This window comes from Budorcas taxicolor, chromosome 10 (assembly GCF_023091745.1).
Source record: "Budorcas taxicolor isolate Tak-1 chromosome 10, Takin1.1, whole genome shotgun sequence".
NCBI classification, from domain to species: domain Eukaryota; kingdom Metazoa; phylum Chordata; class Mammalia; order Artiodactyla; family Bovidae; genus Budorcas; species Budorcas taxicolor.
In genome coordinates this window covers 14,197,647-14,216,081 of record NC_068919.1, presented here as the reverse complement: position 1 = coordinate 14,216,081, position 18,435 = coordinate 14,197,647, and the positions used below count along the sequence as shown (strand labels likewise).

Below are 18,435 nucleotides of genomic sequence, written 5' to 3'. Positions count from 1 at the left end.
GACTCTGCCCAGGGTAGAGTCACCTAGAGGCAAAGGTGAAAATAGTGGGCCCTGTCCTCTGTACTTCCTTGGTACCTGTTTCTGGTATGACGAGATCTCCTTGAGACCAGGGGAAAATAACACAGCCTTTGTAAGTAGCTACCTGTCTAGGGCACAGTTGAGACCTTAGGTGTGGCTAGATCATATGAGTTTGTCTGCTGTCAACCTCAGATTTCTCACTGTTTCATAATTTTAAGACCCAGTTTCAAGTGTCTGTTCATTCATTCAGGAAAACACTTTTCTTGTTTTCTGCCTGGGCTGGGTCTTCATTGCTCTGCACAGACTTTCTCTAGTTGTGGCAGGTAAGGGCTGCGCTTCATTGCGGTGCGCAAGCTTCTCATTGCAGTGGCTTCTCTTGTTGTATCGCATGGTCTCTAGGCATGTGGGCTTCCGTAGCTGCTGCCCATGGACTCAGGAGCACGGGCTCAGTATCATGGCACATAGGCTTAGTTGTTCCCGGCATGTGGAATCTTCCTGGACCAGAGATCAGATGTCCCCTTTATTGGCAGGCAGGTTCTTATCCACTGAACCACCAGGCAAGTCCAGATAATATTTATCAAGTGGTTACTATGTGCCAGGCATTGATCTCTGTGGTTGGGATACATCAGTGAACAAAACAGACACAAAGTTCTGTCCTTGTGGAGTTTTCATTCTCGTGGGACACATTAGCCAGTAGACAATACACCTAATTAGTAAGTTGTACAATATACTAGAAGATGATAAGTGATAATGAAAAAAAATAAAGCAGGGTTAAGGATGTTGAGATAGTTGGGTAGACTGCAGTATTAAATAGGTGTAGGTCTTAAGATTGATCTTAAGAGCTTGAGATCGGAGGATGGAGATGAGGTGTTTGCCATGTGACATCTGGGAGAATACTTAGCAGGCAGAGTGGACAGCTACAGCAGAGGCCCTGAAGAGAATCCACGCCTGGTGTGTTGGAAGAGTATTGAGAACTGCACGTGGCTGAGGAGGGAGCACAGTCGGGATAATGAAGGACCGGTTATTCAGGGTCTCAGAGGCCTTCATAGCAACTTTCGTATTTGCTCAGAGTCACCCAGGGACTTGGGCAGGGCTTTTGCTGAGTAGAAGAGTAACATGATCTGATGTGAGGTCTGACAAGAGCACTCGGCTGCTTTGTGGAGAGGAGACGGTGGAGGTGCGGGGGACCCAAGGTGATCTCATAGGAGGTGACTGCGGTATTCCAGGAGAGAAAGCGGTGACACAGACGAGTGGTAGCAGTGGGGAGGGGTCAGGAAAGGTCAGATTCCGCGTCTATCTGTGGTCATGCCAGCTTTTCCTGATGGTTTGGATGTGAGGGGTGAGCGAGAGAGGACGGTCAAGGAGGACCGCAGGGTGCGGGCCTGAGCAGTCAGAGGAAGGGGATGCCATCAGCAGCAATGAGGAGGCTGCAGGTGAAGCCGACTTTGAGGGGCAAGGGGCATATCAGTGGCTTCCTTCTGGACATGTTAACTTTTGAATGGACGCTTGACTTCTGGGTGGAGTTATCCGGTAGCCACTTGGCTGGATGCATGGAGACGCACATGCATGGCGTGTAAACCTGGAGCCTGTGTGAGAGCGCCAGGCGAGTAAGTGTAGTAGATAAAGAGGACCAAGGACTCAGCGCAGGGACATGCCAACAGCAGGAGGATGGGGAGAAGAGAAAGAACCAGCCAGGGACACAGAGAGAGAGTGACGGGGCCTGGAAGCACAGTGGAGGCCTGTCAAGGTGGAGGGGGTGGTCAGCCGTGCCAGAGGCCGCTCACAGGTCAAGGAAGATGAGAACTGGCCTTCAGGTTTAGCAATGTGGAGATCATCAGCGGCCTTGAGGAGAACAGTTTTGGTGAAGTAATTTTAGGAGAGATTGGGAGGAGAGGAATTGGAAATGGTGACTGAAAACCGCTCTTGAAAATTTTTTTTTGCCGGAAAAAGGAACAAAGAAAAGGGTGGGTGCTAGTGAGAAGAGTGTGGTTTTCTTTTATTATTTTTTTTGAGAATGAGATCAAGAGCAGCACGTTCATAGGCTGAAGGGAACGAGCTTGTAAAAAGTGGGAAAACTGTTGAAGGAGGAGAGAGAAGGGAGGAGTACTAGAAGGCTGTCCTTGAGTAGGCGAGAGAGGGCGGGCTCTAGCGGGGGAGTGAAGAGGTTGGCCGTGGATGGGCGGGGAAAGCAGATCTGTGCCGAGGCAGAATGGAGTATGTGCGCACAGATGTTGCTGGGTGGGGAGATGTGGCCTGGAGATCTGTGGAAGATTCTTCTGATAGCCTCTGTTTTCTCAGTGAAGTAAGAAGCCAGGTTATCATCTGAGGACAGAAGGAGGTTGTATTCGGATTTGAGGAGAGACAAGAAAATGTGAAAGTTATCTAGGAAAATGAGAGAGTAGATGATTCTAGGGACGTAAGATAAAATGCTAAAAATAAATGACTGCCAGGCAGCACGAAGGGGCCTGCTAGAAATTTGGTGTGATACGTTTAAAGTGAAGACAGGCACAGGCGGCATGAGTGTGTGTGTGTGCCTGTGGGGATGGAGTCGAGGGGTGGGTCTTTTCCCTGGCTGCCTTAAGGTACACAGGTGCAGCCATGGAATCATCAGTTGAGCTTTTACCAAGCAAGGATATCATGGTAAGAGAGAAGAAAGGGATTAGGTTGTGTCCATAAGAGAATGAGTATAATGATTGATCTTGGAATTTAAGCTGGGTAAGAAAGGGAGAGAGAGAATCAGTGGGGAGAGGGTCAGGGAAAAGGTGATAGTTTCGAGGTCCCAATGAAGCTGAAGGATAATTGGCTTGGGCTTCTATAAGGGAGTGGGGATATTAAGCTGGGAAAATAAGCGGTGATCAGTGAGTGAGATGCATGCAGTTGAGATGGCAGAGGGGTTGTAATTGATAATAATAAGATCTTAGGCTATGACCGTGTGACTGTTTGACTGAAATAGGTTGAGGACAACATCTGTAAAACGGAACTTTAATGAACCAAGACTGTCAGTATGTATATTGAACTTTCTGAGAATCAGACAGAAATAGTATTGGAAAAAAGGACAGTGAGCCAGTAATTTAAATTGTGATGAAATAAGGGGAATGGTTGGATAATATGTTGGATGATGGTAGCAAAGTGTCAGATGCTTGGCCTTCAAATATAGACTGTGTGAGAGTATTGGTAGGGTTTTATGTTCAGAGGCGGTTTTAGAAGTCATTTAATCCAGTGGGAGTGGGGGCTATATACTAGACAGGACACACATCTTCTCGAGGTGTTTGCCTGGCTCCCGGTGATAATCATTTTAACTAGTAAGCCAGTATTACCCAGTTGATTGACAGGTGCCATACCTCTCGAATGCATTTAGACAGAAAACTGATAGGAACGTTTGAGCTAGTCTGTTCTATCCAGTACAGGTATGGTTTCTGTAGCATCCCTGCCAGATGACTGTCCACCATTTTTGGTTGAATGCTTCTAGTAATAGGTACTTCAGTATTTTATGAAGCAGTATTCCTAGAAGCAGTAAATGGCCTAGAGAAGTCAGAGAACAGGCCTGTTAATTCTCAGAAGATACAATATCTATCTTAGTCTGGTAGTTTGGGGAAAGGACATTTTACTTTGTGACATAGAGCTGAGAACAGTGGTGAAAATTTTTTCTCTAATGTATTTTCCCCACATCTCCCTATTTACTGGCTTTCATTTTTATCCCTCTTCTTCCTTGTCCTCCTCGGAGGTGAAGAAAGTTCTGATGAAAATGATTTAGCTCAGAGCTGTTGAAATGATCAAAGGGATGGAGAATGGAGATTGTCTAAAGTAATGAGTTTGGAAAAACCAAAGCTGGGAAGGGATTTAATTGGAATATGTAGTGTAGGGTATGCGTAGGGTACATACGGACTTGATTTCCCAAAGCCTAGGAGGTAATTTGTGGAGAACATTCCACTAAGAGATGATCCAGGCAGAAAAGAGAAATGATTCAAAAAGGACTGCAGTGAATTCTTTTGAATGACAGTTGTGCCTGATTCAAGTTAGGAAGGCACTTGGCCTAAACTTTTAAGACTTTTCTTTTGGAGAACAGTCATTTACTTCCCAATATTTTTCTATGCAGTATTTTTTTATATCAAGTCTTGTACTGGCTGTACAGATTGCATATTGTTGAATTTTATAAAATTTAATAAGGGTCATTGTTTTGTTTGGTATGCTAGTGTACATGAATTAGCCAGGGGAAGCATTTAGAACATAGACTCGCTATGCATGCCTCTGGCGTGCTATGTTCCTTTCATAGATGCAGAAAAATGAGGCCCCAGGGAAGAGAGGTGACTTGCCCGCATCCACACAGTGAATCAGTAGCTAAGGTGTGACAAGAGGGCAGGTCTCCTGACCCAGGAGTGTCGTGTGTTTTTCCCTTACTGTGTGTGTATGTGTCTCTGTGTGTGTTTGCTCAGTCATGTCCGACTCTCTGTGACCCATGGCCTGTCGCCCACCAGGTTGGGAATTCTCCAGGCAAGGGCACTGGGGTGGGTTTCGAGTCCCTTCTCCAGGGGATTACATTGCGTGGATCTACATTATTGGCTGGTGAGAGAGATGAACACAGAGGAGTTAAATAATTTACCCAGGCTGCAAGGGAAATTATTGGCAGAGTCAGATGAGTTCATTCCCCACAGAACTCTCTCAAGCCAAGACGTTCTGCTGCCATGAGTAAGATTTTTAATGAGACAGGCAGGAAGTAATGATCATACCTGAGTTTTTGGACCTTTTTTACTGACTGCATTTTAAATAAATCCTTTTTAAAAGGTTGTCTGATGTGATGTTGATACTAATTTTATCCCATTGTTCTGCACTTAATCCAGAATCCCAGTAAGGCTTCTGGATAGTTACTATAATAACTGTCCTGTTGCGCCTAATGAAAGATAGTTCATTTTAAATTATTTCACTTTAGAGTCACCATGGGTTGTTCTCTTTAGTTTGAGTTAAGGTTTATTTGTACATAATAGGTGCTCAGTTAATGTAATTTGTTACTTAATTTCACATTGTAAAAGGAAACAGGTTAAATTATAATACTACAGTTGTAGACAAATTGTTATTCTAGAGAGAGGTTTATAAATCTTCTTGATATAGAGGTAAAATTTCTGGATTAACTTACAATAACCTGGTTTCATATTCTTGGCCCTACCAATGTCTTGTTTCATAAGTGAAAGCTTCATACTTTAAAAGAATTTTTTATTTGTTTTAAATGAAGGATAATTGCTTTACAACTGGTCAGTTATGTTGACTTCTGCCATATATCAACATGAATCAGCCATAGGGATACATATGTCCCCTCTCTCTCGAACCTCACTCCCACCCCTCCATCCCCCACACCCCTGCCACGTTGTTACAGAGCCCCAGTTTGAGTTTCCCGAGTCATACGACAAATTCCCATTGGCTACCTGTCTTACGTATGATAGTGTATATAATTTATTTTTATGTATAAAGCACAGATATGCATATAATGTGTAAGCATAGATATAGTGCATCTGTGATGTTAACAGTTCAGTGGGGAGGGTATATCATAATTAGGAAACATGTCTATAAAGGCCCTGAGGGGGCGTGTCTTTGTACCCAATTCCCGGCACAGAGCTCCAAATAATACAATAAATTAATATTTGGATTTTGTCCTGGCTCCTGAAATAACTCCAGAGCAGTCAAGGTGAAAATAGTATCTTCTGTGAATTCAATAACAGGCCCCTTTAAACCACACTGGAGTTTGTGTTAATAGAATGACTTTTGGAAAGCCCCTGAGAATGGGAGACTGGTTATCAGGGGAACCAACCACATGATTAGATGGTTGGAACTTGCGACCCCACCCCCAACCTCTGAGTTGGGGAGGAGGGCTAGAGGTTGTTAATCACCAATGGTCAATGATTTAATCAGTCATTTACTTCCAGTCAAATTCCAAGCAATGCAATTTGGAGTTTCCAGATTGGTTAACACAGTGAGGTGCTGGGAGGGTGGCATGCCTGGATATCTGGCTCTGTGCATCTCTTCCATCTGGGTGTTCCTGAGCTATATTCTTTTATAATGAATTGGTAGTCTAGTAGGTAAACTCTTTTCCTGAGTTCTGTGAGGCATTCTAGCAAGTTATCAAAGCTGAGGAGGGGTTCATGAGGAACTGCGCCCTTGGAGCAGAGAGTTCTGCAGTGTCTATGGAGAGTATTGTCAGAAGTGCATTAAACTGTAGGATATGTAGGTGGTGTCCTCTGAGAACTGGAGAATTGCTTGGTGTGGGAAAAAACCGCACACCTGATGTCAGAAGTGTTGGATATAAGTAGAGAAGGAAACAAGTTTTTCCCTTAGGGGCCATGATGAAAACAGCTGAGGAACAGTGAGCTGAGGGATTAGGTGGTACCTACTAAGCTCTTAGTTCAGTTCAGTCACTCAGTCGTGCCCGACTCTGTGTGATCCCATGGACTGCAGCACTCCAGGCCTCCCTGTCCATCACCAACTCCCAGAGTTTACTCAAACTCATGTCCATTGAGTCAGTGATGCCATCCAACCATCTCATCTTCTGTTGTCCCCTTTTCCTCCCACCTTCTATCTTTCCCAGCATCAGGGTCTTTTCCAGTGAGTCAGTTCTTCACATCAAGTGGCCAAAGTATTGGAGTTTCAGCATCAGCATCAGTCCTTCCAATGAATATTCAGGACTGATCTCCTTTAGGATGGACTGGTTGGATCTCCTTGCAGTCCATGGGACTCTCAAGAGTCTTCTCCAACACCACATTTCAAAAGCATCAATTCTCAGCGCTCAGCTTTCTTTATGGTCCAACTCTCACATCCGTACATGACCACTGGAAAAACCATAGCTTTGACTAGACGGACCTTTGTTGGCAAAATAATGTCTCTGCTTTGTAATATGCTGTCCCTGGAGGAAATTCCCAGATGTCACTGTGTTCACTGTGAAGGTCAAACTTCTAGAGAGGTCAGAGTTTCCACTGCAGGCATTAAAGCCTTCAAATGGTCTGCAAATGAAGTGGTTAGAAATGCCTGTACACCTCAGTAGGGTTTTTTAGATGTCTCTATCCACATTAATTTGCTCACCTTGTATAATCTTCCCTGTACTGTCTTGCCTTCCATTTACTCTACCTGAAAATTGATTTAAGAAAAGGGATGTCAATAAAATCTCGGCTGCCTACTTGAGTTACCCTCAGCTCCTGTGAGCGCCAGCTTGTGGCTGTGGAGACTTAGCATTTGGGGTTTTTCATGATTGGATAATGTCCTCTTGTTATCATGGAAGAGGGACTGACGGGGGCAGTGCTCTATGCCGAATGTGACAGATTTTTAAAGTTGATTCCCCCACTCCCTCCTCCCTCTTTGGTCTCCAGTGAAGCTGTCTCCTCTTCCATTTGCCTGGTGCTCCAGGAAACCTGGTGACAGACTCCTTGGTCATCTTTGGATGATCAAGGCATCTTGCAAAGTGAAGTGTCAGTCATTCAGTCATGTCCGGCTCTGCAACCCCGTGGACTGTAGCCCACCAGGCTCCTCTGTCCATAGAATTCTCCAGGCAAGAATACTGAAGTGGGTTGCCATTTCCTTCTCTAGGGGATCTACCTGGCCCAAGGCTTAAACCTGGGTCTCCTGCACTGCAGGCAGATTCTTTACTGTTAAGACTTGGTTTTAAGCTCAAGGAAAAGAAGATGGTTAGTAGAAGCCTGATGAGTCTTGCTTCGTGTCAGGTGAAGCTGTTGCTTGTTGCTTTGCATAGGAATGCAGCGTTACGTGTAGTGACCTTGTTTAGAGTGTCAGTTTAATGCTACCCCCAAGCCCTGGCCCCCCAGTCGCAGGCTTTGTCACCTGACCACTGGTGCCACAGAGGATTTAGTTGAGTCTTGGGTGTTCAGTGGGTTTTTGTTTGTTTTTGTTTTTTACAAACACCTCCACTGAGGGATGGGCTAGGAAGGGAAATTCTGTAATCTTTTACAGTTCCTAATCGGTGGAGGAGGGATTAGACTAAATAAATACTACAGGGCTGTAGCAGTGCTCTCCCAGTGGTAAGCAGTAATTGTGGAGATTGGATTTCAGAAGCTCTGAAAATTTGCTTTCAGTTTATTGTAATATTGACTATACAGTGATGCAAGTGGGTAAAGATTAAGTGGAATTTTAATGTTAGAAACAATTCTTCCATATGGTTTTCTGTATTTTCCCATTATAAATGGAAAGATTGGTCATCTATTAATGTATGTTCTCCAGAATGTACTCGGTTACAAGACACCATGGCAGAAATCCCAGTCCATTTTTAAGGCATCCTCTGCAGCTGAGGTAGGGCACTGTCAATAATGGAGAACCAAAAGATAAGGTCTCTCTGGCTGCCTGATACCTGGGTTACTCTCCTGAGAACGCAGATGGCTAGTACCTTTAATATAATTTTTTTTCTAAAAGTTGAAAAAAGTGATGATTAAATTAAAACTTGAATTTAATGTTACAGAAAACAAAATAACGTCAAAGTAGTGAATGGAAGAATGGTTAATGAAGAGGCTTCTAACGGGGTCTGTCTCTGCCTGGGTGATTTTGGGAAAATGGCATCCTGTTACTGGATTCCACTTTCCTAACCTCTAGGATAGAGTAGAATTGCATCAACAGAATATTCTATGAAACTGAGTTCCTTGAGACAGAATGAGTTGTTCTTCTTTTTTTATTCCAGCACCTAATATTGTGGAACTGAAAACAATGATCTGAATAATCTGTCAGTGCTCTCACTGTGAACGTTGTGGTCAAAAATAAAATGTGTTATATTAATACACTGATTTTTAGGTAGAATGCATAATTTGGTGGAGAAGATTGTGTTGTAAGAGCAAAAGGGGAAGGAAGAATTGTGACAAATTAGAGAAGATAGAAGGCAGTAAATGTATGAGTAAAATAATGAGATGTGTTTTTAAAAAATCACCCCCAAAATTGTCCATAGGCAAATAAATGGTGGGAAATGTCTCAGATTAGTCACCATGAGGGCACTGCAGGCCTCCTCCTGTGGCCCCTTGCAAACATTTTTGTAGTCATTCTCTGGAATTATTTTTAGAGCTGGTTATGAGCCGCATAAGAAAAGTCATCTTTTTGTTTGTTTCATGTGCTCTCATTAATCCCCACACTTGGTTTTGAATGTTTTTTTGTTTCTACTTGATTCTAAACATTCCTTTGAGGAATTTCAAGAGTGTGCTTTAGGCTTTGGAGAAGGGACTCACAGTAGAACCACTTTTGGAATTAGTGTAAAGCTTTCCTTTACAACCTTGGAAAAAACGGTACTCATTCTGATATTTAATTCAGTTTATTAAGCATTTGTGTGTATACATAAACAGGAAGAAAAGAATAGGGCATATGCTGAAGTTAACTGGCATCTTTGGTTATTTAGTTTTCTTCCTTATGCTTTTCTCTATTTTACAAATTTTCTACGAAGAACATATTTACAATCAGAAAAAAAAAGGCAAAAAATATAATGTGGTTATTTTCTGGTCACATTTATTACATGTTTAGGTATTGGCAGAGACAGTTCTTCACTTGTGAGCACGTGTCACAAGTGTCAGAGATGGACTTTTCTGAATTCAAAGCTGGTGATGGAGCCAGATTCAGCGCTTAAGCCTATTTTCCTAAAGATGTGCTGTCTTTAATAATAAACTTTATAATTTTACCCTTTTTAAGCAGTAATTTAGAAAAAGAGAATAAGTCAATTCTGATTCTTTTGTGATTTTAAGAACATGTCATTTCCATTTGTCAAAACAGAAGTGGAATGTGAGATAAAAGTGTACGCTTACTTTCCTAATACTAGTGAAATCATTTTGGACGGAGTACTGTATTTGCATAACAGTTTTTATGCAAATAATATGGTATGTTTTAAAAATATTATTAAAAAAACATACCTCTTCTCTGTATAAGTTGAGGTATCTTAGTTGTGATTATGGTAAATTTGATCATCTTATCACATGGGTAGAAAAAAAAATACTTTGTGGGGAGAGAAAGGGGATGTAAAGAAGACTTAAAAGACAGGAAAACTTGAACTTTGTATGATGAGATGATGCCAAATAATTGGTGCTTTAAAGAAATAAAAGCTGGGGATTTCCCTGGAGGTCCCGTGGTCAAGACTGTGCTTCCAGTGCAGGAGGTGCAGGTTTGATCCCTGGCCAAGGAACTAAGATCCCACGTGCCACGTGGTGCAGCCAGAAAAATAAAGGAAGGAATAAAAGCTAAGACATGCACATGGAAAATATATAACATGTCATCTAAGACATTGTGGGAGTGCAGTCATAGAAATTCAAACATTGTAAGCAATACATATAAATTTGAAGTAAAACCTTCCGTCACACTTGCAGCCTCTGTCTAACAGCATGTCAGGCTGTCAGCGGGTATCTCCGCATCCCCCCTGTGGGCTTAGCACTGTGCTGTGGGCTCTGCAAGGTGGAAGAACCCTGAACTCCTGTCTCTGTCTGCACGGAGTTCCTAATCTAGTTGAGAACAGCAGATAGACTCAAGGTCGGTGTTCATGCTGCCACAGTAAGGACAACAAGGCAGGTGGGACTGAGGAGCGGAAACCATTTAGAGAAGTTTCCCAGAGCAGGCGGAGGTGGTTTGTGATGCTGACAGGATATAAAGATTGACTCCAAAGTGCTTTTATTACCTTTCCATTGAAAAATCCGTACCAGAAATGACTTAAAACCTGAGCATTTTAGGCCCGAATTTCCTGTCCTAACTAGATGTGAGCAACTCTTTGCGACCCCGTAGACTGTAGCCTACCAGGCTCCTCCTTCTGTGGGATTCTCCAGGCAAGAATACTGGAGTGGGTTGCCATTTCCTGCTCCAAGATTTTTATCAATGGTTCTTAACTCAAGGTAGTTTTGCCCCCACCCTGGGGACATTTGGCAGTGCCGCAGGTATTTGGTAGTATAGGTGGGGATGTACAGGACGCCCCCATACACGCTCAAATGTCAAAAGTGGTGAGTTTGAGAAACCTGTCTACATATCCTTGAAGGCACAGTGAAGGGACACTGGGGCTAACCACATGTCTGCCACGGGTTTTATGTGACCAGTGCCTCCAGAGTTACGGGGGCTGGGCTAGGATAAGTTAGTGAGAGGCACTGAAGCGGTATGTAATTAATTATTCAGTTCTCAGCTGTTCATCTTATTTCAGTTGAAATCAGCCTAAACCAGGGATATAATAAAGGATTACAGACAAAAGAGAACTCTATGTGAATAAAAGGATATCTTTTTGCACTTGATCCAAGTTTGTGCCATCATATTCAATATTTGTATTGTCATATTCAGTATTTGTATGTTAAACATTTAATGCCGGTTTGCTCTTTATATGATACCTTTGGGCTTAATGGAAATTAATTAGGATGGAGATTTTTAAAGTCGTTTTATTTATTTACCGTTGGCTGTGGTGGACCTTCGTTGCTGTGTGGGCTTTCTTTAGGTGCAGCGAGCGGGGGCTACTCTCCTGCTGCGTGCGTGGGCTGCTCGTTGCGGTGGCTTCTCTTGTTGCAGAGCAGTGGGTGTAGGGCGTACGGGTGTAGGGCTTTCACCAGCTGGGGTATGTGGGCCCGGTAGTTGCAGCCCCCCGGGCTCCGGAGCGCAGGCTCAGTAGTTCTGGTGCAGAGGCTTAGTCTTCGCCTGCATATGGGATCTTTGTGGATCAGGGATCGAACTATGCCTTCCGCTGAACCACCAGGGAAGCCCTAGAATGGGAATAAGGTAGAATCAGAGAGTTCTGAATTTCACGTTCAGGTTCTAGTTGTGTGACTTTGAAGAAGTTACCTAATGTCTATGAGTTATAGTTTACTCTGTTAAAAAAAAAAAAGAGAAAACCTCGATTCATGTTGATATTTGACAGAAACCAACACAATACTGTAAAGCAGTTATCCTTCAATTAAAGATAAATAAATATAACAAATTTTGTAGAAGATAAATAACAGTGTTCCTTTAGATTTATAAAGAGATATCCAACTAATTTCATATATTTCCACAAGGCTTGAATTTTCCATTTCTAATCTTCATTCTAGATGCTCTGGTTTTGTTTCTGACATTTCCTTGAGGAATTCTATGCAGATGATCAGTACTGAATTAGTGTTTTTAGGACCAGAGTTTAGTATGCTTATTTAATTTGCATCACTTAACAACTTCCCCTTTCTGTAGCTCTGAAGTTCCAGAAGAATCCATTGAGTAGACAAATTTATTCCTTCTTAGTCTGGAATTTTGTGGTGTCAGTAAAACCAGAGATGCTAAAGTCAGTTTCAACAGCTATCAGCTAAAAGAATAAATTCTTAACAGGGATGACATTTCCATGCCCCGAATCCTGGGGAGAAAAATCTGGCAAACAAGACAAGATTTAGGTGATTCTTACCTGTTAGAACAGTAGTTTTACAGTGGGTGCACATGGGTAGAGTTTTGCTAAACATTGAACTCGGGGAAAATGGAAAGTTTCTTTAAAACCATGGGTGTTTAAAACAGCCAGATTTTTAAAATAAATAAATAAAACATCCAGGTTTTTTGAGCAACATTAACATGCTTTTCTAATTGTGAAAATTTTTGTCTCTAACTTCCTTAAAATATAAGCAGTGGAACATAGTGAACTCATGTTAGTTGGCCAAATTCTCCATTGTTTATAAGAAAATACTGAGCCAAAGTTCTTCCAGCTTTCATTAGCCTGAAACCTGATTATAAATTCATAACCATCTATAGATCTTAAAAGGATTTTGGAATTTTTGCTTCTTATTTTTCTATGAAGTAACTTAAAATACTTATTTCAGAGTTGACTGTTAAGAGAAGCTGAAGAATGCCACTTCTTAAAATCACAAACCTCTAGAGCAGAAAGAGCCTTAACAACCATTCTAGCAACGCTTTTTTTTTTAAACAGATCAGAAAATTGAGACACAGAATGATTGACTTGTCCAAGGTCACACTGGTAGGTCAGGCCTATTTGACCACTAGCCCTGTCTTCTTCCCACCTATTTGGACTCTTTTCATAATTTTATTCATTATTAGAATGGGACAACCAGGGGTTTTTTGTTGTGATGGTTGTTAAACACACATAGCATTTAATCATTAAAAGTGTTACCTTTAAATAGGCAAACACATGAATGTGGAACAAACGTTAAAAGGTACACAAAGGTTTACGGTATGCAGTCCTGAGGCCAGCTCCCCTGCTCTCTTGTTCATCCCAGATCTTTTCCTTGGAGGCAGCCACTGTAAAGAATGAGGGATTTTAAATAGACCATTTGGGTCTAAATGGCACGTCTAAACTGACATTGTATTGTATTATTCTTCACGGATTGCAGTTTGGCCTGCCAAGTTTAGGTAATGCCCAACAAAGGATAAACATAAGCCGTGGACTTGGAATATGGAGAGACTTGTGTACGGATTTGAAAATTACCCAAAGTCCAAGTGATTTCCAGTAGTGGAAGTGACGGCTCCCTTACATCAGTACTCTGTTACTCAGATTATGCCTTTTGTGCAAAGAGCCTGAAGTATTTTTTAAGAACTCTCATGTATCCTCATGACATGTAAAATCCCTGAGTAGTGCATAACTACTTTCAACTGCTTTAGAGTCTATAGCACACTGGCCACAAAAAAGAATTATGTTGATGTTTGAACAAACACCCGCAGGCTCTGTGAAACCATCAGTGTGGGACATCACACGGATGTGCTTTTCTCAGCCCCTGAGCCTCCATGGCCTGCCTTGATGAAACCTTAGTGTCTGGTCCTTGGATGGGGGGCATACCCAAGCACTGGGCCTGGAGAATTCCTCACCAAGTGGGCAGTTTGGCTGAGGGGTGAGGGGGGCTCCAGGAGTACGTGTGCACCTTTGGCTGTGGAGCCGGGAAGGCAGCAGGGCAGCAGCAGACACTTGGTGCCGCCTAGTGCCTTTGTAGCCTTAAAGCATAGGTGCTGACTCGGGTAGATACCTGCCTGCAGTAAGTAGGTGACTGCCCATGTGGTAAGAGGTCAGCCTGGAAAAAGCTGCAGGTCTAGACTCCATGTGCCACAGTCGAGCTCCATCCCAGTTTCCAAGGCAGACCTCCCCAAGTAGCCTGCAAGTGCTTGTCTGTCTGTGGTGCTCTGTGTGACTTATGACAGGTTTCCCCCAGTAGGGAAGAAGACCTTGAAAGTCTGTAGGTGGTTTGAAGAGAGTTGAGAATGGAGCCAGGGAAGCCACAGGGAGAGGAAAAGTGATGTAGGAGGAAATTATCTTTTTGAGAGAGCAGTTCTGTGACTTCTGTGCTGCCAGCCTCTTAAATTATGGGTTTCACATTCTGCTCTCAGGCAGTGATTTTTTGTTTTGGGGGCTTTTTATTGTTGTTGTTGTTTGGTTTTCCCTCCAGTTTTCCTGGTCCTAAGGATATTCCTGGGCTTCCCTGATGGCTCAGTGATAAAGAATACGCCTGCCAATGCAGGAGGGGGTGCTGGTTTGATCTCTGGGTCGGGAAGATCCTCTGGAGAAGAGGATGGCTATCCTCTCCAGTGTTCTTGCCTGGAGAATTCCATGGACAGAGGAGCCTGGTGGGCTACAGTCCATGGAGTCGCAGAGTCAGACACCACTGAGTGACTAACACTACCTAATAAATGCAAATACTGAAAGTATTGGGAACCTTAACTGAATTAAACAGAGCTTAATTTCAAGAAAGCATGAATGTCCATTTTCATCTGGTAATGATGCCTTGACGTTGATTCTTTTTAATGTTTTTTTAATTGTTTAGACACTGAAATATTAGTTCATAGTAGCTATTAAAACATCAGTGCCGTTAATCTTTGCAAACAGAACTACTGAGCAGCCTTTTGTTATAATGGCCCTGCCATATATTTGATCTGGGCTAATAACGCCTTGATTTCAAAGTTATTCAGAATTTAGAGGGATTTGTAATTAATAGTAACTTTTTTATAGCTAAAACTTTTATAACGAGGAAATAGCTATTATATCATCATCACAGTCATTTTAACAGCTTTAAATGTAAATAAAACATTTCACTGATTGTACTTTTTCTCTTCAGAGAGGAACCAAGGCCTTAACCTTCTCAGCTCATTGACTGGAGCAAACCATAGCATTGGATCAGCAGAGACCTGCCACTCAGAGGTAAAGATTTTTCCTGGATCTTTTCTCTGCTTTGGCCTTTCTTTCTTTCTACTCATCATTATGAATCTCTACACCATTCATCGTCTTTTCCTTTCCATTTAAGAAGTGGTAGAGAATATCAGAAATAGGTACAAGGAGTCTGCTGTCTGTTAAGAGCAGGCTAGGTTGGTATTAAAGCAGTAAGCCCTTTCTGTTTACAATTTGGGCTGTTCCATGTGTTTTTGCTAGAGTGCTTTTAAAAACATGCTAGAATTTCCTTGAGGCTGAAGTTTCCCCCCAGATCTTCAAATATAAAATAAAATTAATGGATCTTTTAAGCACTTCCTGTGTGCTCTCCAATCTGAGGAAGGCCCTTGTCCTTAATGAGCTTAGAGGGCTGGCTTCAGCCCTCCGTCCGCAAGGACTCTGGCCCATGTCTGTCCCGGCCGGCACGCTGGAGTCATGAGCATGGTGCCGTGCTGTGTGTCCAGGGCCACCTTCTTCCGTCTCTGAGCTCTTTTGTGATGGGCTTGTGTCCGTTTTCAGGTTTTGAGTAAAACGTGATTCGAAACAAAACAAACAATATGTTTTTAATAGTCAAAGGCAAAATCATAACACTTTTCTATCCCTGAGGAAAACCAGCCCCAAGTTAGTGAATCTCTGGCCCTTTTTTTTATATTATTTATAATGTGACCTTGATCCTTCTTCCATCCCTCCTTGTGTCTCGCTCCTATTACTGCTTCTCTGAAGCTGGGCAGTGAGTGGAACTGTGAGCCTTTTTGGAGTTAGTTTGGAAGCAGCCTCCTGTTAGATTGTGACTCGTGTGTGTTTTTCTCCACAGCAGCCCTGTGTGCCAGCAGCAGAGAGGACTGAATCCCTCTTGGATCATCAAGGGGCTGCTTCTAACACAGCAGACGTGCAGGTCGATAGCATTGTGGGTAAGTGCTGTGTGGCTGCCAAGTGACCGCTCTGTGGAAGTTGCCAAAGCCCATGCATTGGGGCATAAATCATGCAAAGGGAAACTGACTCTAAACAGGGGTAAGGGAAGGACATTGACCGTGGTTATTGTTTAGTTGCTCTTTTGCGACCCAGTGGACTGTAACCCGCCAGGCTCCTCTGTCCATGGGATTTCCCAGGTAAGAATACTGGCGTGGGCTGCCATTCCCGTCTCCAGGGGATCTCTGTACCTAGGGATCAAACTTCGTCACCTGCACTGGGTCCTTTACCACTGAGCCTCCAGGGAGTCCAAGGACGTCAGCACTGACCCCCAGATGAATGTGAGCCTTGTGGCGGCTGCAGAAAAGGCAGGGAGAGTAAAGACATTACAGTACAAATCTGTGGGCACCACTGATTGGCTCAGCAGGATCTTGATTAAGATCTGAGTTAAAGTAGATCGAACCAGGTGGTGAAACAGCTTTATATCTCCATATTCCACCATTTTTTCATGGTATTTTACGGTAGTCAGAATTGGTAACAAGAAGAATATAGTCTTATAAGCCCTCTCATATTCTTTTAAAGTTCTTTTATGTCCACATGCTCATTTGGTAATGAAGTTTGGCAGATAAGTTATTTTACAAAGATGAAGTTGTGGCCCAGAGCAGTTTAATAACTTGTCCAAGGGCATCGAACAAGAAAGTCTTGGAGCTGAAACTGAAATGCAGTTTGCTGTGCAAAAAGCTAGAAGGCCAGGGCGCTTAGTTGACAATAACTCTAAATGTTCTTTTGTTGGGAAACTACTCACATCACTACTACTTTTAATGCCACGGAGGGCCCATGTGCAATAATAAGTCTTAAAATTTTTTTTTCTGTTTATAAAATAATCCATAAAGAAAACTCAACTAATTGGCTATAGAAACATATTAAGAAGAAAAAATTGTGTATAACTTCATTTCTCTCCGGTTTATTCAGTCTTGTCCTCTCGGTTGAACCCTTCATATTAGCTTTGAAACCTACTAAAGTCTCTGCCGTGAGAACAAACCATTGACCACACTGAGGAAGATGGGGGGATAAGAACTACCCTAAAGAACTTGGGGAAGTGGTGTCTGGACTGGATGCCATGAGCCAGAGACAAAGAGAACTGAGCGTAAATCCTACACTCTGCTTGATAGACTTGATTCTTACAGGGATATGGGTTTGAAATTCTGAAAGTAAATATATTTTACATATATTATGGTTGAAAGAATAAGAAAATGTAGCATAGAGAAAGAGAGCTAGGTTTCTCACTGTCAGAGAAAGAATTTACTAATAAGGAAAGGTGAAGGCTGGGTTGAATCCTTTGGTACTGGAACTAGAATTGAAGGTATCAGTATGAACTCTTAGTTTGTTAAAATATGGTTTGAGTAGTGGAGAAATAAGTATACGTGTATGCATGTGTGGTCTCCCCAGGTGACGGTAGTGGGAAAGAACCTGCTTGCCAGTGCAGGAGACATAAGACATCTGAGTTCTATCCCTGGGTCAGGAGTATGCCCTGGAGAAGGGAACGGCAACCCACTCCAGTGTTCTTGCCTGGGAAGTCCCAAGGACAGAGGAACCTGGCTGACTACAGTCGATAGCATCACAGAGTGTCGGACACTACTGAAGTGACTTAGCACACACGCAGGTATGCATGTACAAGTACACACACACACACACAGACACACACACAGAGACACACACACACAGACACACACACAGACACACACACACACAGACACACAGACACACACAGAGACACACAGACACACACAGAGACACACACACACAGAGACACAGACACACAGACACAGACACACAGACACACACACACACACACACACACACTTCCTAGCTCAGTCCACTAGGACGGTGTAGAAGCAATAATACTCTAATAGTGATGGAGATGCTTAACACTTAACACTTAGATCTTGGTTTCTAAATACCATTCTCCAAGAAAATATACCAGGGCTACCTGGAGAAGTGTGTGATTCAGGGCTGGGGCAGGAAAAATGAAGGATGAACCTGAAGTATCTCATGGTGGCAGAAAATAAAGTGAAAGTGAAAGTCATTTAGTCGTGTCCAACTCTTTGGGACCCCATAGACTATACAGTCTGGCCTGAATTCTCCAGGCCAGAATACTGGAGTAGGTAGCTTTTCCCTTCTGCAGGGGATCTTCCCAACCCAGGGATCGAACCCAAGTCTCCCAACACTGCAGGCAGATTCTTTACCAGCTGAGCCACAAGGGAAGTCCTAGAATTCTGGAGTGGTTAGCCTACCCCTTCTCTAGGGGATCTTCCCGACCCAGGAATTGAACCAGGATCTCCTGCATTGCAGGTGGATTCTTTATCAACTGAGATGTGTGGGAAGCCAGAAAGTAAGGAAGTGCTCAAAAAAGGATGAGGGCATGT

The 18,435-nt window shown here is 42.9% G+C and overlaps 1 protein-coding gene across 1 annotated transcript in view; it reads left to right on the top strand.

The window, feature by feature from the left end:
- AAGAB (alpha and gamma adaptin binding protein) overlaps nt 1–18,435 on the top strand; it is a 70,564-nt gene that overhangs the window by 47,401 nt on the left and 4,728 nt on the right. Inside the window, exons 6-7 of the mRNA XM_052646845.1 lie at nt 15,012–15,094; nt 15,915–16,011. Of these exons, the coding sequence (XP_052502805.1) occupies nt 15,012–15,094; nt 15,915–16,011 (180 nt within the window). The remainder of the gene's footprint in view (nt 1–15,011; nt 15,095–15,914; nt 16,012–18,435) is intronic.